General features: G+C 56.3%; 1 protein-coding gene across 15 annotated transcripts in view; it reads left to right on the plus strand.

Annotated features, from left to right (window-relative positions):
- Positions 1–23,591, plus strand: part of Plekha5 (pleckstrin homology domain containing A5) — a 95,820-nt gene that overhangs the window by 58,207 nt on the left and 14,022 nt on the right. For 4 of the 15 annotated variants that reach the window (XM_070011598.1, XM_070011597.1, XM_070011602.1 and 1 more), the window contains exons 7-20: positions 1,303–1,375; positions 2,723–2,823; positions 6,076–6,191; positions 8,647–9,063; positions 9,901–10,312; positions 12,228–12,311; positions 13,922–14,041; positions 14,956–15,009; positions 17,415–17,495; positions 20,339–20,374; positions 21,278–21,334; positions 21,954–22,034; positions 22,145–22,294; positions 23,180–23,281. In XM_070011598.1, the coding sequence (XP_069867699.1) occupies positions 1,303–1,375; positions 2,723–2,823; positions 6,076–6,191; positions 8,647–9,063; positions 9,901–10,312; positions 12,228–12,311; positions 13,922–14,041; positions 14,956–15,009; positions 17,415–17,495; positions 20,339–20,374; positions 21,278–21,334; positions 21,954–22,034; positions 22,145–22,294; positions 23,180–23,281 (1,884 nt within the window). Of the gene's footprint in view, positions 1–1,302; positions 1,376–2,722; positions 2,824–4,106; positions 5,384–6,059; positions 6,192–8,646; positions 9,064–9,900; positions 10,313–12,227; positions 12,312–13,921; positions 14,042–14,955; positions 15,010–17,414; positions 17,496–20,338; positions 20,375–21,277; positions 21,335–21,953; positions 22,035–22,144; positions 22,295–23,179; positions 23,282–23,591 lie in introns of those variants that run through there. The other 11 variants (XM_070011599.1, XM_070011606.1, XM_070011600.1 and 8 more) reach the window with 7 other exon arrangements.

Below are 23,591 nucleotides of genomic sequence, written 5' to 3' on the forward strand. Positions count from 1 at the left end.
TGAATGGTTCATTGGAGATAAGAGTCTCTTGGACTTTCCTGCCCTGGCTGGCTTTGAACCATGATCCTAGATCTCAGCTTCCTGAGTAGCTGGGATGACAGGCGTGAACCATGGTGCCCGGCTGCGCTGTCATTTTAAATGACTTCCCTGCAGAGTAATTGTTGGTCTATACACTTAGCTTCCTTCCTGCTGACAGTCCCACGATGCTGACTCACCCAGGGCTAGACAGAGCAGCTTGCCTGTTTCTTTAGGGGAGGTGGAATCAAAGCCTTTTTCATGACTGTATTAGTTTCCAGAAGCCAGTCTACTTGGCAAGCTTCCTTGAAATTTTCTGTACCCATTACATGAGAACTCCACGTATTTATGGGGTGCAGTGTGATGTCTCCGTACCTGTGAACACTGCAGAATATGAAATTGGAAAGAACTTCTCATTGACCTCAAGTACTTAAGCATTTCTTTGCAGTGAAAGCAGTAAGACTTCTTGCTCCTAGTTTTTTTAGGGAGTCGGTCGTGGGACTTGAACTCTGGGCCTGGGCACTGTCCCTCAGCTCTTCAGCTCAAGGCTGGTGCTCTACCACTTGAGCCACAGCGCCACTTCCGGTTTTCTGGTAGTTTATTGGAGATCAGAGTCTCATGGACTTTCCTACCCGGGCTGGCTTTGAACCACGATCCTAGATCTCAGCTTCCTGAGTAGCTGGGATGACAGGCGTGAGCCACCTACACCCGGCTCTTTCTCCTAGATTTTTGGTTCGTTTTCTTTTGGTGCCAATTTTGGGACTTGACCTCAGGACTTGAGCGCTGTCTGCTTATTTTGTTCAGGGTTGGCGCTCTACTACTTAAACCACACTGCCACATCTGTGTGTGTGTGTGTGTGTGTGTGTGTGTTTCATCTCATCAACTTTCCTGCCTAGGCTGGCTTCAAACCACGATCCTCAGATCTCAGCCTCCTGAATAGCTGGGATTACAGGCGTGAGTCGCAAGTACCTGACTTCTCAGTGCTTTTTGGAAATAGGCAGAACGTTGTCATTCTCCCTTAAACCAAAACTTGAGCACCCAAACATTCTTCCTGGCCTTTACGGCTGTGACACACGCACTCTCGGGACTGGCCATGTGTGCTCTAGGAGCTGGCCACGTGCGCTCTAGGGGCTGGCCACGTGCACTCTCGGGCTGGCCACGTGCACTCTCGGGCTGGCCACGTGCACTCTCGGGCTGGCCACGTGCGCTCTAGGGGCTGGCCACGTGCACTCTCGGGGCCGGCCACGTGCTAGAATGAAGGAGCCCCTTCTCCTCTCTCCCCTGCAGGACAGCACCGGCATGAAGCTCTGGAAGAAGCGCTGGTTTGTGCTGTCCGATCTGTGCCTCTTTTACTACCGAGGTGAGTGGCCTCTGCGTTCATTCACCATGACAGTGTGGACCAAGTACTAATACTTCATAAAGGAAAAGCCACAGCCATCTTCGCTCGCGCTGTTTTAGTATTAATGAATAGTACCGAGAGGATCTTCTCTAGCCCGGAGCCGGTGGTTCCCGCCTGTCCTCCCAGCTCCTCAGGAGGCTGAGATCTGAGGATCTTGGTTTGAGGCCAGCCCAGCTGATGAAACTCCAATTAACCCCTAGAAAGCTACAAGTAGTCACGCCTGTAATCCTAACTCTTCAGGAGGCTGAGCTTTGAGGATCGTGGTTCAAAGCCAGACCAGGCAGGAGAGACCACAAAACTCTTTTATCTCCAACTAACCACCAGAAAACCAGAAGTGGTGCTGTGGTTCAAATGGTACAGCACCAGCCTTGAGTGAAAGAGCTCAGGGACAGCGCCCAGGCCCTGAGTTCAAGCCCCAGTACCAGAACACCCCCCAAGCCCCCCCCCAAATGCTTTTCTTAGAGCTTTACAATCTAGTGAAGAGAGGAAGAGAATGGAAAATTCTAGAATGATCACCTTTAATAAAAGTGAGCCTTGTTCATGAGATGTTGATCAGACATGTTCCCTGTCTTCACTCGTGAGCTTGCATATTTCAGTGACTCACAAAAGGCCTTTGTAGAATGCAACATACAAACCAAATGTTTGATGTCTAAATGGGGTTTGCTTTGATGTGTGGGGACTAATTTTGTGCTCTGGTATAATAAGGGGGCTTATTGAAACCGACCGGGCCTCGTGGTGCTGGCTTGTAATCCCGGCTCCACGCAAGAAGCCTTCCACGTTCACGGCCGGCCTGACTCTGTCTCAGCCAGCCCCCTTCCAGAGAGAGAGGGAGAGAGAAAAAGAGCCTTTGCTATTTTATTTTACGTTGTTTAAAACCTTTAAAAAATTAATAAATAAAAGCCAGGCATTGGTGGCTCACGCCTGTAACCGTACCCACTCCGGAGGTTGAGATCCGAGGGTGACGGTTCAAAGCCAGCCTGGGCAGAAAAGTCTCCATGAGACTCATGATCTTCAGTGAATTGCTCCAAAACCAACCATGGAGCTGTGATTCAAGTGACAGAGTGCTAGCTTTGAGCATAAAGTGGCTCAGGCACAGTGCCTAGGCCCTGAGTTCAAGCCCCACAACCAACAAAAATACACACACACACATACATACGTGCATGCATGCATACAGATCTGCCTGAATATAAATATAGCTCAGTCGTGCATAAGAACCTTTTGGTTTGGCCCAAGAAAGTTTTGAAAACCTTATTCTCTTTCCTTCTGAAAGCCTTGATATCTTTAATTAGTTATTCAATTACCTCTTAGATGAGAAGGAAGAGGGGATTCTGGGAAGTATACTCTTACCCAGCTTCCAGATAGCGTTGCTTACCTCTGAGGATCACATTCATCGGAAATACGCCTTTAAGGTAAGGCAGTTTCGGGCTGGGCAGGTGGCTCAGTGGTAGAGCGCTCACCTAGCGTGCATGAAGCCCCGGGTTCGATGCCTCAGTAGCACACACACGGGAAAAAGCCAGAAGTGGCGCTGTGGCTCAAGTGGTAGAGCTGAGGTCAGGCCTGCTTCTGTCCAGGCTGGTCTTTGCTGCCCTCTGGTGGCCAGTTACTGTCTTTGCCTTATGATTATGGCTGAAATAAGTTTCAGGGGTCACCTGTGACTTTTGTGGCCTCTTTCTGAGCACGTATGTTTATGAGCTACAAGGCTGTATTGTGGACATTCAAATAAGGATGACCGACATGGTTGCTCAAAACGAAGTGACAGCCAAGCACCTGTGGCTCACGCCTGTCATCCCAGCTACTCAGGAGGCTGAGATCTGAGGATCAAGGTTCAAAGCCAGACTGGGCAGGGAAGTCAGTGAGACTCTTGTCTCCAATGAACCACCAGAAAACGGGAAGTGGGCTAAGTGGTAGAGCACCAGCCTAGAAAGAGGTTCAAGCCCCATGACTGACCAAGAAACTAAAATTAAAAAAAAGAAATGCAAGTGTTTCTACTTCACAATATTTACTCACTTTCAACTCCTGTCCACTTGTAAAGAACTTTACAAGGGCTGGGAAGGTGGCTTGGTGGTAGCGTGCTTGCCTTACATGCATGAGGCCCTGGGTTCGATTCCTCAGTGCCACATACATAGAAAAAGCCGGAAGTGGTGCTATCGCTCAGGTGGTAGAGCGCCAGCCTTGAACTGAAGAGGTGAGGGACAGCGCCCAGGCCCAGAGTTCAAGCCCCACGACTGACCAAAAAAAGGAACTTTACAAGTATTCCCTTATAGCATTTGCTACTAGCTATTTTTTTAATCCAGTTTTAAATATCTTGATTTTGTACTTTGATTCCTTAATTTTGTTTATTTGGTTGTGGGGCTTGAACTGAGGGCCTGGGTGCTGCTCCTGAGTCTCTTTGTGCTCAAGGCTGGCTCTCCTATTTGAGCCATAGCGCCCCTTCCAGTTTCTGAGTGGTCAACTGGAGGTCAGAGTCTCACAGGGACTTTTTACCTGGGCTGGCTTCGAACCACGATCCTCAGATCTCAGCCTCCAAGTAGCTAGGATGACAGGGGTGAGCCAGCAACGCCTGGCAATTTGTTTTGTTATTATAAAGGTGCTGTACAGACGGTTTACAGGGACAGTGTGTTGTCCTGATGGGTGTTAAGAGGGGGAGAGGGAGGAGGGAAGCGGTGGGTTGTGGGATGGGTGCTGGCAGCTCACTGAGGACCTGGGAGGATAAAGGGGTGGACTTCCGGCCAAGGGCACCTGTACATCCGGGTATCAGCAACACTTGCTTGCCTATAACCCTGAGTCTTCCATTCACTTGTAAATGTAGCAAATGTGTGTTGTATTCTTTTTGTCTGTAGGCCGTTGGACCGGGGTTCCTAAACTCTCAGAGCACACATAGACAGACTATCAGCTGGGCACCCATGGCCTGTCACCCTAGTTACTCAGGGCTGAGATCTGAGGAGCACAGTTCGAAGCCAGCCCCGGCCAGGGACTTCCTGGAGACTCTTATCTCCAATGAACCAGCAAAAACAAATCCCAAAGTAGAGCTGTGGTTCAGGTGGTAGAGCACCAGCCAGCCTTGCGGGAAGGTGCTCAAGGGCAGTGCCCAGGCCCTGAGTTCAAGCCCCAGTGCCGGAGTGTACACACCACACACACACACCACACATACACACACACCATATACACAATACACACATATACATACCACACACACACAAATACACACATCTACACACATACACATACATACACACCACACACACTACACACACATACACCACACACACACACACCATATACACAATACACACATATACATACCACACACACAAATACACACATCTACACACATACACATACATACATACACACCACACACACTACACACACATACACCACACACACACACACCATATATACAATACACACATATACATACCACACACACAAATACACACATCTACACACATACACATACATACATACACACCACACACACTACACACACATACACCACACACATATACACCATATACACAATACACACATATACATACATACCACACACACACCACACACATACACATACACACATATACACACACCACACACACACCATAAACACAATACACACACATAACACCACACACACATACACAATACACAACACACACATACACACATACCACACACATACACATACACATACACATACACACACCACACACATACATATACACATACACAACACACATACATACACACATACCACACACATACACATACACATACACACCACACACATGCATACACATATACACACAAACACACACACCACACACATACAACCCCGCCCCCCCCACGATTATTTTATGTAACGAGAATCGTAATGGTGGCTTCTCCTCCTCTTTTCCGTGCTGTCCCCTGCGTGTCCGAGCTGCTGTGTTACTAAGCCTTTGGACCAGGAAGCTTCTGTGTGTTGATCTGGTGAGTAGTTACCAAATGCGCCTGCGCGTCCTCGAGGGCGTGGTCGCTGGGAGGCCGTGGCTGCCACCACCAGGGCATGGTTGCCGAGGGGGCGTGGTTAAGAGGTGGGGTTGTCTTTGGGGCGTGGTCTCCGAGTGGGCGGGGCTGGTGCCTGACAGTCATGGGGCAGGTTGCTGCAGGGGCGTGGTCTCCAGGTGGGCGGGGTTGCAGAGTGTGTGGCTGGTGCAGGGCGTGGTCTCCTGGTGGGCGGGGCTGGTGCCTCAGTCATGGGGCAGGTTGCTGCAGGGGCGTGGCCTCCGGGTGGGCGTGGCTGGTGCCTGACAGTCATGGGGCAGGTTGCTGCAGGGGCGTGGCCTCCGGGTGGGCGGGGTCGGGAGGGCGGGGTCTCCGGGGGCGGGGTCAGCCGTGCCCAGCCCCAGCTTTAATTGTAACCCAACCAAAAGAACTTCAGGGAAAGATGACTGAAGTCGTCAGGTGTCTGTCTCGAGATCCGCGCCGGGTGGAATTGTTTCTAAAGACCAGTCAGTCCGCTTTGGCGGTCGCCATCTTAGAAGCCGCTTACCCATGTGTGTTCTCTCTCTCTCTCTCTCTCTCTCTCCCCCCCCTCTCTCTCTCCCCCTCCCCCCCTCACCTCCCGTTTCCCAGGATCCCGTGCTGCTTTCTGTTCCAATGACAGTGTCATTTTCAACCAGGCAGCCCATCCCAACATGCGGACCTATTACTTCTGCACGGACACGGGGAAGGAGATGGAGCTGTGGATGAAAGCCATGCTGGACGCGGCTCTGGTGCACACCGAGCCCGTGAAAAGGTAAAGGCCGCGGGCGGGCAGGAGGCGGCCTCCGCCCGCGCATGCGCCACTGGGCTGCTGGCCTCGGCGGCGGCCCGGGCGGGCTGCGCATGCGCCGCCGTGGCGTGGGCTGCTGGCCTCGGCGGCGGCCCGAGCGGACTGCGCATGCGCCGCCGTGGGCTGCTGGCCTCGTCGGCGTTGTCCCCGGCGGGCCGCGCATGCGCCGTGGGCTGCTGGCCTTGGCTGGCTCCCTGGCGGGCCGCGCATGCGCCGCCGTGGGCTGCCTGGGCGCCCTGCTGCCCTCTCCTTCTCCATTCCCTGGTCTGCCGCTCCTTCGCACGCACCGATCTGTGTGTCCTGCGCCGAATCTCGGCCCTGATTGCTATTCCAACTGAATCTTCTTTTCTTCTTTCAGAATTACCTTTAGTCTCAGGTAAGTCCGCCCGCAGCCCCTCCAGGCCGCGCGCCCTGCGCCGCACCCCTTTCTAACCCTGTCGGGTCGGCGTGCAGGGCCCTGCAGGATCGCGATCGCGCCCGCCCCGCGCCATCGCGCCCGCCCCGCGCCATCGCCCCCCGCCCCGCGTGATCGCGCCCCGCCCCGCGATCGTGCCCGCCCCGTCCGCCCCGCGCCATTGTGCCCGCCCCGCGATCGTGCCCGCCCCACGCCATCGCCCCTGCCCCGCGCCATCGCGCCCGCCCCGCGCCATCGCCCCCGCCCCGTGATCGTGCCCGCCCCGCGCCATCGCCCCCGCCCCGCGATCGTGCCTGCCCCGCGCCATCGCCCCCGCCCCGCGCCATCGCCCCCGCCCCGTGATCGTGCCCGCCCCGCGCCATCGCCCCCGCCCCGCGATCGTGCCTGCCCCGCGCCATCGCCCCCGCCCCGCGCCATCGCCCCCGCCCCGCGCCATCGCCCCCGCCCCGCGCCATCGCCCCCGCCCCGCGCCATCGCCCCCGCCCCGCGCCATCGCGCCCGCCCCACCCGCCCCCTGTTGCCATGCTCGTGAAGTTCAAAACAGTAAGCCTTGGTGGGTTTCGGTTTTAGTCGGCCCTGGGTCTTGAACTTGGGGCCTGGGCGCTGTCCCCGAGCTCATTCCCTCGAGGCTGGCGCTCTACCACCCGGGCCACAGCGCCACGTGGGGTTTTCTGGTGGTTCCTCAGAGATCAGAGTCTCACGGACTTTCCTGGCCCGGGCTGGCTTTGAACCCCCATCCCCTGATCTCAGCCTCCTGAGTAGCCGGGACGCCAGGCGGGAGTCACGGCGCCCGGCTACAGTGAGACCTTTTAAGGTCTCACCTTTGCTGGTTAATCCTGATGATGAACGTCTTCTGAAAATAGTTCATCGCGCTCCGAGATGCTCTCGTAATACACCCACTTCTGGGTGAATTGTGCCCTTCCCCCCCCCCCCCTTAGAGCACCAGTGTGCAGAGTCCTTGAAAATGTATACTAAGAAAATGGATCTAAGAGTGATTTTTCTGTTTCCAGCTTGGAAACAAGGATCATATCAATACTCTTCAGCTCTGTTGAGAGTTAGTTACCAGTGCAGTAGCAATCGTTTGTAATTTCTGGGTGTGTGGTGCTGAGGAATCGAACCCGGGCTTCATGCATGCTGGGCAAGCACACTACCCCTGAGCCACCTGCCCAACCTGTTGTTTTGTTTCAATCGTCCGAGGAAATGTGTTTCTCAAACACAGAGAAAGTAGAATAAATACACACATTTTTAAAAAATGACCTATCATTTGAAATAAGGTTTCTGGTATGATGTCTATATAGTTGAGTGTACATCTCACATAATCAAGAGAAGACTAGTTAGCCAGGCTTGGGTTTTCGCTGAGTTTTCTGTGGTGTGGTGTGGCACTGGGATTAGAACTCGAGCTTGTCAACCTGGTCTCTCCAGAAGAGAGACGGAGTACGCATGCGCGTGTGATTTTCCAGTACTAGAGCTGAGACGGGCTCGCGCATCTATTTTAATAGTCCTTTGATCGGTTAGCTGACAGCTTTGCATCTTCACTTGCTATTTTTGCACGTATCCAACATCCTACCCACCCATCACTCCATCACTAGTCAATGAAGCTGGGGTGGCCGAGGGTGTGGGAGGGGAGAGATAAAAAAGAAGACCCGGTTAGGTATGCGTGGCCACGTGGCTTAAAATATTAGTCAGGAGCCCAGAGCGTGGCTCAAGTGGTTCAGCGCCCATCTAGGAAGTGTGAGGCCCCGAGTTCCAGCCTCAAATGGATCAAAGCTGAGGAAAGCAATCCGCCCTTCTCACCGCTCTTCCTTCATACTTGAGTGTGCACACACTGGAGTTGGGCTGTGAGTTTTGCAGTGTCCCTTGATCTCTCCAGCGGGGCACCCCAATAATGTTGGCAGGCCCGCCCTGCACAAACAGGGGTGGGTCTCTGTGCAACGTGTCTGCTGTTGCTTGACTGTCTGGCCCGGTTTCGGGCAATTGTTCTAGAATGTTCTTCTCTGCTTTCAGAGTGGACAAGATCCCTTCGGAAAGCGCCCCCCCTAAAGAAACCAATAACATCCCCAACCACAGACTGCTGGTGAAACCCGAGGCCCAAAACAACCAAAGAAACAAGGACACGAGCAAACTGGACGACCGGAAGGCCTTAGAGGCGGAGAAGTACGGCTTCCAGATGGACGGCCATGAGCGGCCGCTGACCAAGATCAACAGCGTCAAGCTCACCCCCCTGCCGTCCGACTACGACGGGGGATCGGTGTACCCCAGGCCCAGCACCACCTGCATCCCTGATGGCAGGCTGGCCAATGACCTCAGGGCTGGGGGTCACCCCGAATCCAGCCGCATCCTCCAGAGAACCAACTCCATGCTGCAGCTGGGGCAGTGGATTAAGATCCAGAAGGACAGGAGTCTGGAGGATGAACCCCGGGGGTGAGTGGCCACCCCAGGTTCTCCGAGATGGGCGGGGAATGGGGTGCTGAGTTATGGTGGTGCTGCGAAGCCGGGCTACGTATTACACTGGTAGCACGGTGCCTGTGGCTCCCGCCTGTCATCCCAGCTACTCAGGAGGCTGAGAGCTGAGGATCGCGGTTCAAGGCCAGCCTGGGCAAGGAAAGTCCGTGAGACTCTTGTCTCCCATGAACCACCAGAAAACCGGAAGTGGAGCTGTGGCTCAAGTGGTCGAGCACCAGCCTTGAGTGAAATTGCTCAGGGCCAGCGCCCCGGACCTGAGTTCAAGCCCCACAACCAGAAGGGAAATGAAAACTGTGCATTAGCATGTATTTCATTTATCCAAAAACAAGAAAGCATGCTGATTTTAGAATTTGGGAAACAGCCCTCCTCCATTTTCTATTTATTATTTTGTGCTAGTCCTGGGGCTTGAACTCAGGGCCTGGGCGCTGTCCCCGAGCTGCTTTGGCTCAAGGCTGGTGCTCTACCACTTGAACCACAGCGCCACTTCTGGTTTTGTCTGTATCTGTGGTGCTGAGGAATCGAACCCAGGGCTTCATGCATGCTAGGCGAGCGCTGTACCCCTGAGCCACGGTCCCAGCCTCCTGAGCTTTTATTTTTTCTCAAGGCTAGCATCTGGCTTCATCCCAGTGGTTTACTAGAGATGAGATCACACACTTTCCTGCCAGGGCTGGCTTTGAAGCACGATCCTCCGATCTCAGCCTCCTGAGTGGCTGGGACGGCAGGCGGGAGCCACGGCGCCCGGCCTCTCCATGTTAACATTTCCATCTTTTTTTTTTTTTTCTTTTGTACCTTTAGCGTCATTTCTTATCAAACATTACCAAGAAACATGCCGAGCCACCGCGCGCCGATGCTCGCCCGCTACCCCGAGGGCTACAGAACGCTCCCCAGGAACCCCAAGGCCAGGCCCGACAGCCTGTGCAGCGCGGCCCCGTCCCTGCACGAGCGGCCCGAGGAGAAGCGGCGCTCGGTGCGCGGCGACACCATGTCGCAGCTGTACCAGTGGCAGCAGCGGCAGGTGTGCGGCAAGCAGGCCACGCTGCCCCGGCCCGCAGCCCAGCCCCGGCCCGCCCCCGCCGAGCACGCCTCGCCCCCCCTCGCCCTCCTCCACGCCTGCTCCCCGCAGCGCAGCCCCAGGCCCGGCCTGTCGCCCCCCGGCCCCAGAGGGGACGCCACCCTGGACCGCAGACACCGGGCCCACCACCCCAAGGTGAGCCCGGCCTCCCTGCCTCCCTCCCTCCCTCCCTCCCTCCCTTCCTTCCTTCCTTCCTTCCTCTCTTCCTTCCTCTCTTCCTTCCTCCCTCCCTCCCTCCCTCCCTCCCTTCCTTCCTTCCTTCCTTCCTCTCTTCCTTCCTCTCTTCCTTCCTCCCTCCCTCCCTCCCTTCCTTCCTTCCTTCCTCTCTTCCTTCCTCCCTCTCTTCCTCCCTTCCTTCCTTTCTCTCTTCCTTCCTCCCTCTCTTCCTCCCTTCCTTCCTTCCTCTCTTCCTTCCTCCCTCCCTCCCTTCCTTTCTTCCTTCCTTCATTCCTTCCTTCCTTCCTTCCCTCCCTCCCTACTTTCTTCCTTCCCTCCTTCCTTCCTTCCTTCCTCTCTTCCTGCCCTTTCCTTCCTTATTTCCCTCCGCCCTTCCTTCCCTCCCTGCCTGCCTTCGTTCTTTCCTCTTTTCCTCCTTCCTTCCTTCTCCTTTCTCCCTCTCCTTCCTTCTTTCCTTCTTTCCTTCTTTCTTTCCTTCCTTCCTTCATTCTTCCCTTCTCCCTCTCCTTCCTTCCTTCCCTCTTCTTTCCTTCCTTCCTTCCTTCCCTCCTCTTCTTTCCTTCCTTCCTTCCTTCCTCTCTTCCTCTTTCCTTCCTTCATTCTTCCCTTCTCCCTCTCCTTCCTTCCTTCCCTCCTCTCCTTCCTTCCTTCCTTTCTTCCTCTCCTTCCTTCCTTCTTCTCTTTCCTTCCTTCCTTCCTTCCTTCCCTCCTTCCTTCCTCTCCTTTCTCTCCTTCCTCCCCTTCTTTTCCCTCTCTCCCTCCCTCTCTCCCTTCCTTCCTTCCTTCCTTTCTTCCTTCCGTCCTTCCTTTCCTTCTTTTTCATGTGCTATTTCCATGGAAGAGGTAGGAAAACATACTCTGAGTCCGAATCTGGTGGAGCTGGGCACTGTCATCCCAGGTCCTCGGGGCTGAGATGTGAGGGTCGCAGTTCAAAGCCAGCCTGGGCCCCACCGCACCAGCAAAAAGCCAGAGGACGGGAGCCGTGGCTCAAGCAGTAGCGCACCAGCCTTGAGCACAAAAGCTCAGAGACAGCGCCCAGGCCCTGAGTTCAAGCTCCAGGACCAGCACCAAAAAGGAGAGAGAGCGAGCCAAGCGGCTTTCCCTGCAGTCGGGAAGAAACAAAGGGCATGCGGTTATGCTGCCTTCGTGTTTGCTGGCTGCTCCTAGAAGGTTCCCCGAGTCTGCTCCCAGGGACGGCGGGACCGAGTGTGTGGCCAGTGCTATCTGGTGTCAGGAAGGCTTTGGCGTTGGGAGAATCGGGCTTAGGTCAGTGGATTTGGGGCACTCCAGGCTTCGGGCGCCCCGAGCTGTCGTCTCCCACGTGGAGGCCATGAGTTTCTTAGGCGCATAAACGGACCGATGGATGCTCATGGGTCCAAGTATCAAAAATCACAGCTAGGAGCTCCCAGACCACTTCCCACGTCAACTTCCCCACACCCGTGCTCGCGCCGCATTCGCAAAGCTCTCAGGCAATCTCAAAAGGTGAATGTCAAAATTCAAACAGCTACTAAACTTGGCCTTTGCCATGGATCTAGGTGAGTTTTCTTCCCACCCTTCCGCTGAAAGACACTGCGCAGAGAGGCGGAGGTGCAACTGTGAGGAGAATCAAACAAAGATTTGCACTAATTAAAAGCACCAGCAAGGCCGCTTTTCATTTTAAAGATTGTAAAGAGGGCCGGGCGCAGTAGCTCACTCCTGTAATCCCGGCTCCTCAGGAGGGGGAGATTGGGAGGGCTGCTGGAGGCGAGCAGGGTGAAAAGTGAGTGAGAGCCCCACCCCCATCTCTCAGTGACTATATGTACACACGCACGCACACGCACGCACACACAAGCATGCACCTCCCCTCACCGTGACATGTGTCTTTCTGTCTCAGCACATGTACATACCTGACAGAAGATCGATGCCCGCCAGCCTGACCCTCCCTTCCGTGAGTTCGCAGAGTCTCCAAGGGAAAACGGTGAGTCGGTGTCTAGTAAGGCCCAGTCTCAAAAGCAAAGAAACGAACGCAGTTTGCAGGAAGAACTTGTTGTGATCCTACTGAACGCTGGGGTTCCAGGCAGGCGGCACCCCACGCCGGCTTTCCTGTGAGTTGGGTCCAAGTTAACCCCTTCTCATATCCCGAAGAAACCAGTTTGCATAGTTCCCCAGAGAAAGCAACACGGGGCCAGCGCCGAGCCACGTGGCACATACCTGTAATCCCAGCACCCCGTGGCTCAAATACCACGGGAAGAAAGCCTTGAACTGTGACTTGGTCAAAGCCATGAATGAGATGGTACTCCACTCAAAGCACTTGAAATCTTCACGCGGTCATAACTGTTTCATATCTTCACGTATCTTTTATTCTCCTCTTGACACGCACGTTCTAGCCACGCGCAAAGAAATGGTGCCCGCTTTAAATAATCCCCCGTGTGTTAAAGCCAAGCGCGCCCCCTGTTGGCGTCCTGCTCCCCCTAGTGGGCGCTGCGGGTAGAACACCCCGCCAGTACCCTGCCTTTCCCCCATGCAAATAACGCTGTGTGCCAAGGTTCAAACGGATCACAGACGGACCAACGTCTGTCTGTCTTCCTCTTCTTCCTCTTTTTCTTCCATTGGCCGGAACTCACCTCTGCCGCCACCCCCACCCCCCCCCCCCCCCACCCAACTGCTGAGCTGGAGGCAGAACTTGGGAAGTGATTTCAAATACCACTGAAAGAATGGGTTCAAGGGGGCTGGGCAGGTGGCTCAGTGATAGAGCGCTTGCCTCGCATGCATGAGGCCCTGGGTTCGATTCCTCAGCACCACATAAGCAGAAAAGGCCGGAAGTGGCGCTGTGGCTCAAGTGGTAGAGCGCCAGCCTTAAGCAAAAGGAGCTCAGGGACAGCGCCCAGGTCCTGAGTTCGAGACCCATGACTGACAACAACAACAAATGCTGTAAACTCACTAATGGTACGTTGCAACATGGAAGCAGAATCACAGGCCCAAGTCCTGAATGTTAAATACAAGATGTTGTTCCCACTGGACGTGGATTTTCATGGTGGGACCCGCAGGTGATTTTTTATTTTCCTTATTTATTTGTTTGTTTATTTGCTGGTCGTGCTCTTGAACTCAGGGCCGGGGCATAGTCCCTCAGCTCTTCAGCTCAAGGCTGGCGCTCTACCCCTTGAGCCACCGCGCCACTTCCGGCTTTTTCTGCACATGTGGTAACTGAGGAATCGAACCCAGGGCCTCATGCATGCTAGACAGGCCCCCTACCCCTGAGCCAGCTGCCCAGCCCACCAGTGAGCTTTTCAGGGTGAGCTTTTAGGCTTCATCTCCAACACCCCAGAAGAACGTGTAGCAGTGTGCATGCCTTTAAGATGGTGGAATGCGTGCTTCCTGGCGCGATCTCCTCAGTTCTGCACCATGGCCGGGCTGTTCTCGCGTGCCGTGGAGTAACTGTCCCTTCGGCCCCTCTAGAGGTCTGTGGCTTAGTGCGCTCTTCTCCGCTCGGTGGCTAGGCGCGCTGTGTGTTGTCAGCCAGGCAAGCTGGGTCTCTGTGTCTCTGTCAGCCACTAACCTGTCTCCCACGTGTGGCTTCTTCCCCTCCAGCCGGAGGAGCTCACGCTGCTGCTCATTCAGCTGAGGCGGCAGCAGGCCGAACTGAGCAGCGTTCGGGAGCACACACTAGCGCAGCTCATGCAGCTCAAGCTCCAGGCCCACAGCCCAAAGGTCAGCCCTGAGCACGTCCATCCGGGTCATCCGCCATCCCATCCACCCCCGGGTCGTAGCGGTCAGCCCCGGGTGGGCACCAGGGCCTCGGTACCACGAGGTCCCCTGGTGAGCTTTGGAGAATTCAGGCTTCTCTGGACAGGCGTCGGCTCCCGCCTGTCATCCCAGCTACTCAGGAGGCTGAGATCTGAGGATCGCAGTTCAAAGCCAGCCCGGGCAGGAAAGTCCTTGAGACTCTGATCACCAGTGAATGAACCACTCAGAAAACCAGAAGTGGCGCTGTGGCTCAAGGGGTAGAGCGCTCGCCTTGAGCTGAAGAGCTGAGGGACAGCGCCCAGGCCCTGAGTTCAGGCCCCATGACCGACCAAAAATAATAATAATAATAATAATAGTGATGATGCCATCTACATCTGCTAAAACAGCGAGAAGCCTTATCTATTTCCAGCAAGCTGGAAATTAATGGCTGAATAACCATCATCAAGTAACGTACCAAAGCTTGCTAGTGTCATTGGTGCACGATGAACAGAGGACTGCTTCTCAAAGGGCCCAAGAGCCTCCAGGGACGCGCACGCCGCCTCACTGAGGAGTACTATACTGCAGGGAAGAGGGCGCGGGTCACCTTCCTTCCGTACCTTGAGTGCATGAAGCCAGAGAAGGGTGGGTTCCCATCCCCCACCCCACCGTGGCAGACTCCTCAGGGCCCGGCTGAGTCATTGGGAGATACCATGAGCCACCCGCCATTGGCCTCTTCCAGGGAGCATGCGCACACGGGCTGTGGCCTGTGGTCTCTGCTTCACCTTGGGCCTGTTCATGAATTCTGCATCCTCTCTCTCTCTCCTGTCTGTCTGTCTGTCTGTCTGTCTTTCTGTCTCTCCTCTCCTTCTCCTCCTCCTCCCATCCTCGGCGTCTCCCAGAACGAAATGCTCTCCCATCACCTGCAAAGGAACACCATGTATCTGGACCACCAGGTGGGACTCCGCGCTTCCCGACTGTAGTACCCGACCCGAGGGCGCAGCGCCCGCGAGCGGCCATGCTGGCTTTCCTCCAGCTGCCGACCGGGTTGGGGCCACTCCGGTGAACTCTTAACATGCGGCAGACAAAAGACACTGAGCAAGTGAATTTAGGGGTACACCAGGAAGTGGAGGAGGACCGTAGCCGTTCAGGTAGAGGGGTGTGCACGAACAGAGACCACCCCCCCCCCAAAAGAAACAATGGCTCCTCCCTGAGATTAAGTCACACGAAGGGACAGGAAGCCAGGCACTGGTGCTCATGCCTGTAATCCCAGCTCCTCAGGAGGCTGAGGTCTGAGGATCGCAGTCTGAAGCCAGCCCAGGCAGGGGAGTCATTAGCAAAGCTGGTAGTGGAGCTCTGGTTCAAATGGTAAAGCACCAAAAAATAACCTGGATAAATAAAAATCAAGGGGCAGGAAGGCCGGGGGAGGAGCTGGTGTGGCGTGCCCTCCCCCGAGCGTGGGGGACGGAGCGGTGGAGGAGCCCCTGGTAGCCTGGCCTCGCTCCCGACTGGCGTCTCCTGCCTGGCTGGGCGTTGGGGTTTCACCACCGAGCAGAACCGGATCCTTAATGCCCCTGGCAGCCCAGCAGGGCCAGCAGCAGCACTGGCTCACTCCTCTTACACTGTGATCTGGTCCGGTACTAAGTGAGGGCGCTGATGTTGTGAGCCGCGATTTCTCTGCGGGAATGTGAAGCGAAAGCCCCTTCCAGCCGGTTGTAAAGTGTCCAGAGAGAACTGACTCTGCAAAGGTGATAGGAGACAGGCTTGCAGAATGTTCTAGAATGTTCTGTCTGCCTCTCTGGGAATACCACAGCACCTTCTTCTCTTTAAAGAGAGGTTTTGCATTCAGATGACCCTGTAGAAGGTGTGTTCTTCTTTAAGTGTTTATCCTAAAGAGAAACATGCTCGACATTTCCCACAAAACGCCTTCATTGTGGTTAGTTGGAAAGTTCTAGAAACGAGCAGGTCTCCCGTCCAAACTCCAGCATTCCCCGCAGAGGCTGCTGCTTGCCAGGTACCAGCGGTTCACGCTTGTCATCCCAGTTACTCAGGAGGCTGGAGACTTGAGGATCGTGGTTCGAGGCCAGCCTGGGCAGGAAAGTCCATGAGACTCTGATCTCCAAGGAACCACCAGAAAACCAGAAGTGGTGCTGTGGCTCAAGCGGTAGAGCACCAGCCTTGAGTGAAAGAGCTCAGGGCCTCGGCAATGTTCCTGAGTTTCTTTTGCTCAAGGCTGGCGCTCTACATTTGAGCCACAGCGCCACTTACGGCTTTTTCTGCATATTGGTACTGAGGAATCCAACCCCGGACTCCATGCATGCTAGGTGAGCACTCTACCACCGAGCCACCTGCCCAGCCCCCCACGAGAAAACTCTCGATAGGACAGCATGGCACTGTTGGCAGTGGAGTTGGCATTCTGCTTCTGTGCTCCTTCACGATGCTTTCACGGTAATTACGCTGTCCTCCTCGGGAGCAGTTACCCTGTCTCATCTTACTACTCGTCACCAGTGGCCACCTGCATTTCTGCCAGAAAGCAGCGTTTTGTGCTATGGGGCTTGCTTGTAGGAAGTTCAAAGTTCAGCCCCAACTCCCTGGCCCAGAGACACTAAACACTGAAAGAGTACAGCCTATTTGACCCTATTATCTGTTATACACACTTAGACCTCAACTCAGACACTGGAGGGGAGTGTGTTCCAAAGACATCCCTGCGGCTCACACCTGTAATCCTAGCTCCTCAGAAGGTTTTTTGGTGGTTCAGTGGAGATAAAGGGTCTCCCAGTCTTTCCCACCCGAGCTGGCCTCCAACCACGATCCTCGAATCCCAGCCTCCTGAGTAGCTGGGCTGATAGGGCGCGACATTTGGCCGAGTGAGAGGAGAGCTTTGCTTAGAGACAAGTGATCGAGAACCACCCAGCTAGAAATGGGAACAGGGCTTCCAGAGCAGAGGCCTTAGGTCAAGTGAATCTCCCTACAGTCTTAGGCGGAGACGTTTGTTCTAATGGAGAATCATTACCTAAGTCACAAAGCTACGGTAGAGGACAGAGCTGTGTTCTGATTAAGCTTATTTTGAGAAGAAAACCCCGACTCTTCTTCCCATTTACGACGATCGTTTTCCTCTCAAGACTGTCCTTGGCTGTTGGGGTGCTTGTATCCGTAGGGCTGGTCGTGAACTGTAGCGCTGGGGTTCGCCCGTGTGGTTGTAGGGGTGCGGCCTTCGGTTCTCGGGGAAGCTGTTGATGGAAACCTGTTCTGTGTCGCGCCCCGGCGGGAGGCATGGCGTGGAAGAGGTTATTGACAGTGTCGTCTCTCCGATCCAGCCGTAAACTGACGCTTGCCGTCTGTTCCTCCTGATTTGAACTAGATGAAGGAGAACGAACCGGTTATCACCATGGTACACACCATGATCGAGAACTCGGCGCTCAGACCGCAGCTGTACCAGCAAGTAAGGTGTTGGACAGTGAATGACTGGACCCCGCTTGGCTCTTGTGTGTGGCGTCCTCCCTGCCTCCAGGGGGCGCTCCCGCCTCATCCACGCTTTCTGGGCATGGCTTGGCTCTCCATCCTGATTGTTCCTGGGCCATTGAACTGTTACTGTTAAAAGACGGCTTTTGGGGTAGGAATTGTTATCACCTGGCTTCTCTCCTCCAGGGGGGGCCATTTCTTAACACAGGAGGGGGGTGCCTGTCCTCCTACCCACCCCGGAGGCTGAAATCTGAGGCTCACAGTTCAAAGCCAGCCAGGGCAGGCTCGTTTATGACACGCCCATCTCCAGTGAACCAGCAAAAAGGCAGAAGTGGAGCTGTGGCTCGAGTGGTAGAGCACTAGCCATGGGTGTAAAAGCTCAGGGACAGCGCCCAGGCCCTGAGTTCAAGTCCCCAGGACACAGGCATGTGATTATGATAGATAGATAGAGATAGATAGAAAGATAGGCATGCATGCATACATACACACACACACACACATATGGGCTAGGCAGGTGGCTCAGTGGTAGAGTGCTCGCCTAGCATGCATGAAGTCCTGGGTTCGATTCCTCAGTACCACATACACAGGAAAATCTGGAAGTGGTGCTGTGGCTCACGTGGGAAAGTAAAAGAAGCCCAGCCCTGGCAATACATACATACCTAATTGATAGATAACTGGGTAGATGATAGATGACGGATGGATGGATTGATACATAGATTGTTAGATACATACATAGATGGTTAGAGACATTGGATGGATAGATAGATGGATTGATACATAGATGTGTAGATGGTTAGAGATATTGGATGGATGGATAGACTGGATGGATAGATACATAGGTTGGATGGATAGATAGACAGATTGGATGGATAGATACATATATACATAGGTTGGATGGATAGATAGGTAGATTGGATAGGTAGGTAGGTCAGATAGGACAGACAGACAGCTCAGGAGGTTGGCTGGCTTTTCTAGGCACCCTGTGCCGGTCGCGTCGTCGTGTATGTGTATGTGTACATTTCCACCCGTCGCTCTGTGTGTCTGGTCATCCTGTCCCTGACGTAATAGCTGTGTGTCCTCCATCAGTGTGTCCCACACAGCACCCGCACTGCGCTCTGGCCGGCCGCCATCTTCCACCGCCACACCAAGGAGAAACGCGCTGCCTCGCATGAAAAATGAATGTGGGGTTGGGGAGGGGTCCGAGCCCAGTGCAGGGACAGGGGCCGGGCCGGGACAGGGCTTAGAAAGGGCTGGGAAGTCTTCCCGGTTCCCTGAGGAGACTCAGCCACAAAACGGTGGCATAGAAGTTGGACCCTGGTGGCTCCCGCCTGTCATCCCAGCTACTCAGGAGGCTGAGATCTGAGGATCACAGTTCAAGGCCAGCCCAGGGCAGGAAAGTCCATGAGACTCTGATCTCCCAGGAACCACCAGAAAACCGGAAGTGGCGCTGTGGCTCAAGTGGTAGAGCACCAGCCTTGAGTGAAAGAGCTCAGAGACAAGGGCCCAGGCCCTGAGTTCAAGACCCATGACCAACAACAAGAACAAGTCACCCGATTATAAAACACTGACACCACTGGCAACACATACAGTGTTTTCAAATCTCTCCATACCCCAATTTTGTGGAATGCTAAGTTGAGCTGAGATCAAAGGCAAATTTTGGTGTGCGGGACAGGTAGCGTTTTCTCTTTCATGTTAACATCATTTAGACAACAATCGTAGCCTGCATTTTATTGGTTACCAGTACTTAGTACTAGCGATGCAGTGGTAGACTTGGATTTTTCTGTCGTTTGTTTGTCGTGGCGGTGCTGGGGGGGGGGGGGGCGGATGTTCGATCCTGGGCCTTGAACTCAGGGCCTGGGCGCCGTCCCTCAGCTCTTCCACCGCAGGCCGGCGCTCTACCACCTGAGCCACGGCGCCACTTCCACCTTTGTGCTGGTTCATGGGAGATGAGGGTCTCACGGGCTTTCCTGCGCGGGCTGGCTTCGAACCTCGATCCCCAGGTCCCGGCCTCCTGAGTGGCGGTTTTTGTTTTGCTGACCCGGGGGGGGGTGTCTCTCTCTCTCTCTCTGTCTCAGTCTTCACCTGAAACCTCGGTGCTCTGGGCCGGGGCCTGAGCGTGCTGCCTGGCTCCCGACGGCGGGGCTGCGTAGCGGCTGTGCGCATGCGCGCGCATGCGCGCACGCGCGACGCTGGGTTTCGCTGACCCTTTTCCTTTTACCAACTTACCCGGTAAAGACGTGGGCTGGACGTCGGCTCACAGTTCTCCAGCCGGGTCCCCTCCCCTTGGTACAAAGCAGAGGAAGGGGACTCCTCTAGAAGGCCCAACCCGGCCGGGCCCCGCGGCCCCGGCCACTCGGGAGGCCGAGCGCCGAGGACCGCGGTTCGAGGCCGGCCCGGGCAGGAACCAAAGCAAAGCGAGGCAGCGAGGGGCCCCGACATTCATTTTTCATGTCGCGTCCGCGCCGGCGCCGTGTTCCCTCCTCGGCGTGCGCTGCGGCCACCCTCATCCTGCATGAGCCTGGCGCGCACGCGCGCGCGCGGCGGGGGCCGCGGGTCCATCCGGGTTCCCCGGGGCGGGGCGGGGCGGGGCGGCCACACGCTGCTGGCACGTGGAGACAGCACCGGATCCCGCCCGGCGCGGCCGCGGGGTGCGCATGCGCAGAGCGAGGCCGGAGGGGTCGTGTCTGGGGGACCGTGCGTGCGTGCGCGCGCGCGCCGGCCCCAGCCGAGCCCCCCCCCCCCCCCCCCCCGCGGGCTCCGGGGCTGCGCATGCGCGACCACCGGCCGCCATTAAACCCCGCCTCCCCCCCCTTGCCTTTCCAGTTCTTGAGACAGAAGAACAAGATAAGTCTGTACTGTGTACGTGTGCTGCTGCTCTTCTCCGTGTGTGGTGTGTGTGTGTGTGTGTGTGTGTGTACGCACGCGCGCGTGCTTGGCGCCGATGCCGCCGTGGCTGTGGAGGGGTGGGGCGGGGGGGGGGGAACACGCCTGCGCAGCCGCCGCGAGCGGCACGTCCGTGTGCGCATGCTCGGTGCGATCCGGGCCGTGGCGCTCGAGCTGGGCCGGGTCGCGGGGGGTGCGTGTGCGCATGCCCGGTGCAATGACAGTCGTGGCTGCGGGACGTGGCTGGGCCGGATGGGGCTGCGCGGCCGCGGTGGGCGTGGGCACGTCCGTGTGCGCATGCTCGGTGCGCTCCAGGCCGTGGCTACGGAGCCGGGCCGGGCTGCAGGGTGTGCGTGTGCGTATGCTTCGTGCGATTACGATCGTGGCTGTGGAGCCAGGCCTGGTGGGACGGGAGCGTCTGCGCAGCCGCGAGTGAGTGGCACGTGCGCGTGTGCGCATGCTCAGTGTGATGAGCCAGGCCTGGTGGGACGGGACCGTCTGCGCAGCCGCCTTGAGCGGCATGGTTTGCGTGTGCACGTGCTCAGTGCCATTATGAGTGGCACGTTCGCGCATGCTCAGTGCGATGAGCCAGGCCTGGTTGGACTGGCTCCCGTCTGCGCCGCCGCCCTGAGCGTGCGGCGCGTTCGCGCATGCGCACGCGCGCGCACATGGCTCAGTGTGATGAGCCAGGCCTGGTTGGACTGGCCCCGTCTGCGCAGCCGCCGTGAGTGTGCGGCAGGTTCACGCATGCGCACGCGCGCACACATGGCTCAGTGTGATGAGCCAGGCCTGGGAAGGGCTGCCGTGAGCCGCGCCTTCCCGCGTGCGCATGCTCAGTGCGCCGCGGTGTCTCAGGCCCGGGCGTCCCTCTCTCCGCAGCTGTCCCAGGACGGAGGCGCGCTGCAGCGCTGCAGGCCCGACGAGGCGGACACCGACGTGAGTCACCCCGCGAGGCCCCGGGAACCCCGGGGGGCCGCGGTTTGGGGGGTTGTCACTGCTGGGGCTCGAACTCGGGGCCCGGGCGCCGTCCGTCCCTCAGCCCTGCAGCTCCAGGCGGGCGCTCTACCACCCGAGCCACGGCGCCGCTTCCGGCTTTTCTGGTGGTTCCTGGGAGATCCGAGTCTCACGGACTCTCCTGCCGGGGCTGGCCTCGAACCGCGATCCTCCGATCTCAGCCTCCCGAGCGGCCGGGCTGACAGGCGGGAGCCGCCGCCCGCCCTGTGCTGTTCAGCCGCAGGTCTCGGTGGGCCTCGGCCTGATCTCACTCCCAGGCCACCCGGGCAGCTGGGGCTGCAGAGCAGAGAGCCGCTCGGGAGGCCGAGATCTAGGGGATGGCGGTTCAAGGCCAGCCCAGGGCAGGAAAGCCCGTGAGACTCTGATCTCCAGTGAACCACCAGAAAACCGGAAGTGGCGCCGTGGCCCAAGTGGTAGAGCGCCCAGGCCCTGAGTTCAAGACTCAGGATTGGCACACACACACACACACACACACACACCCCAACACAATTGCAATCGAACACTAAGATGACTAACGAAGGGCGCCCTCTCCTCCGCCCAGGCCAAGCTGAGCCGCCTCTGCGAACAGGACAAGGTGGTGCGCGCCCTGGAGGACCGGCTGCGGCAGCTGCACAAGGAGAAGGTAGGTGGCCGTTAGCCGGGGCCTCCGGGGCCTGACCAGGGCGGTCACCGCCGTGCGGAGGGCCGCGCAGCACCCCGGCCGCCACCCACCGGGGCCCGCTCTGCCCGCAGTACACGCTGGAGCAGGCCCTGCTGTCCGCCAGCCAGGAGATCGAGACCAACGCGGACAACCCCGCCGCCATCCAGACGGTGCTGCTGCAGAGAGATGACCTGCAGAACGGGCTGCTGAGCACCTGCCGGGAGCTCTCGCGCGCCACCGCGGTGAGTCCCGCACCCCACACCGGGGCCATGGCGGACAGGGACACGGGTTCGAGGCCACGCCGGGCGAGGCAGAGGCGCCCTGCCTAGAAAGCAAAAATCAGCCAGGCACTACTGGTGCTCACACCTGTCATCCCAGCTCCTCAGGAGGCTGAGATCTGAGGATCTCGGTTCAAAGCCAACCCCGGCAGGAAAGTCCCTGAGACCCTTATCTCCAGTGAACCACCAAAAAACCAGAAGTGGAGCTGTGGCTCAAGTGGTAGAGCGCCAGCCTTGAGCCCCACGTCTGGGATGGCAAAAAAAGAAAAGAAAGGGAGGGAGTTGTTGGGATGGATCTTATTTTGCGTGTCAGTATTGGGGTCTGAACTAAGAGCCTAGGTACCGTCTTCGTGGCTTATTCGTTTAGGAGGTGGCACTTTAGATTCTTAAAGTGTTTTAACTAATAACTAGGCATAAATCAAGAGTGTGTGTGTGTGTGTGTGTGTCCACACATATGTACGCTGGTCCTGGGACTTGAACTCAGGGCCTGGCCGCTGTCCATGAGCTTTTTCACTCAAGACTAGCGCCCTGACACTTAAGCCACAGCTCCACTTCCAGTGTTTTACTGGAAATAGTCACAAATTTTCCTGCCCAGGCTGGCTTTGAACCCCGATCCTCAGATCTCCTGAGTAGCTGGGATGACAGGTGTGAGCCATTGGTGTTCACCTTTGGTACTTTTATGTTTCTGATACAACAGAACACAGTATCAATATTTAAATTGTCTCCGGATTTCTTAACTGAATTCCGGGGGGAGAGGAAGCAAAGGAAAAGGAGGTAGGGTTTTTTCCCCCCTGGTAGAAACTTCTAGAAAGGCGCTGCCCATTGCAGTAATGGATGCTCTGGTTGCAGGAGCTGGAGCGGGCGTGGAGGGAGTATGACAAGCTTGAGTATGATGTCACCGTCACCCGGAAGCAGATGCAGGAACAGCTGGACCGCCTGGGAGAAGTTCAGGTAGGGCGGACGGCTTCTCTACAGGATCGGAAGTTGTCACTTCTGTGCACCTGGGGTAACCACCCGGACTATTCATCAGCTGCTCCTATAAATTTGACCTCAGGACCCCCCGAGTCCTTCTGGGTCACTGGTCGTGAGTTGCATTCCATGAATTGATTTTACATTAGAGACACACGGTCTGGTCCCTCGGTACCTAAGTCAGGGACCAGTGGCGCACGCCAGTAATCCCGGCTACTCAGGGGGATGAGATCTGAGGATAGTGGTTCAAAGCCAGGAGACTCTTATCCCCAATAAACGACTAAATAAAAAA

Source organism: Dipodomys merriami, unplaced genomic scaffold, assembly GCF_024711535.1.
Source record: "Dipodomys merriami isolate MVZ:Mamm:240054 unplaced genomic scaffold, mDipMer1.0.p SCAF_84, whole genome shotgun sequence".
Taxonomy (NCBI): Eukaryota; Metazoa; Chordata; class Mammalia; order Rodentia; family Heteromyidae; genus Dipodomys; species Dipodomys merriami.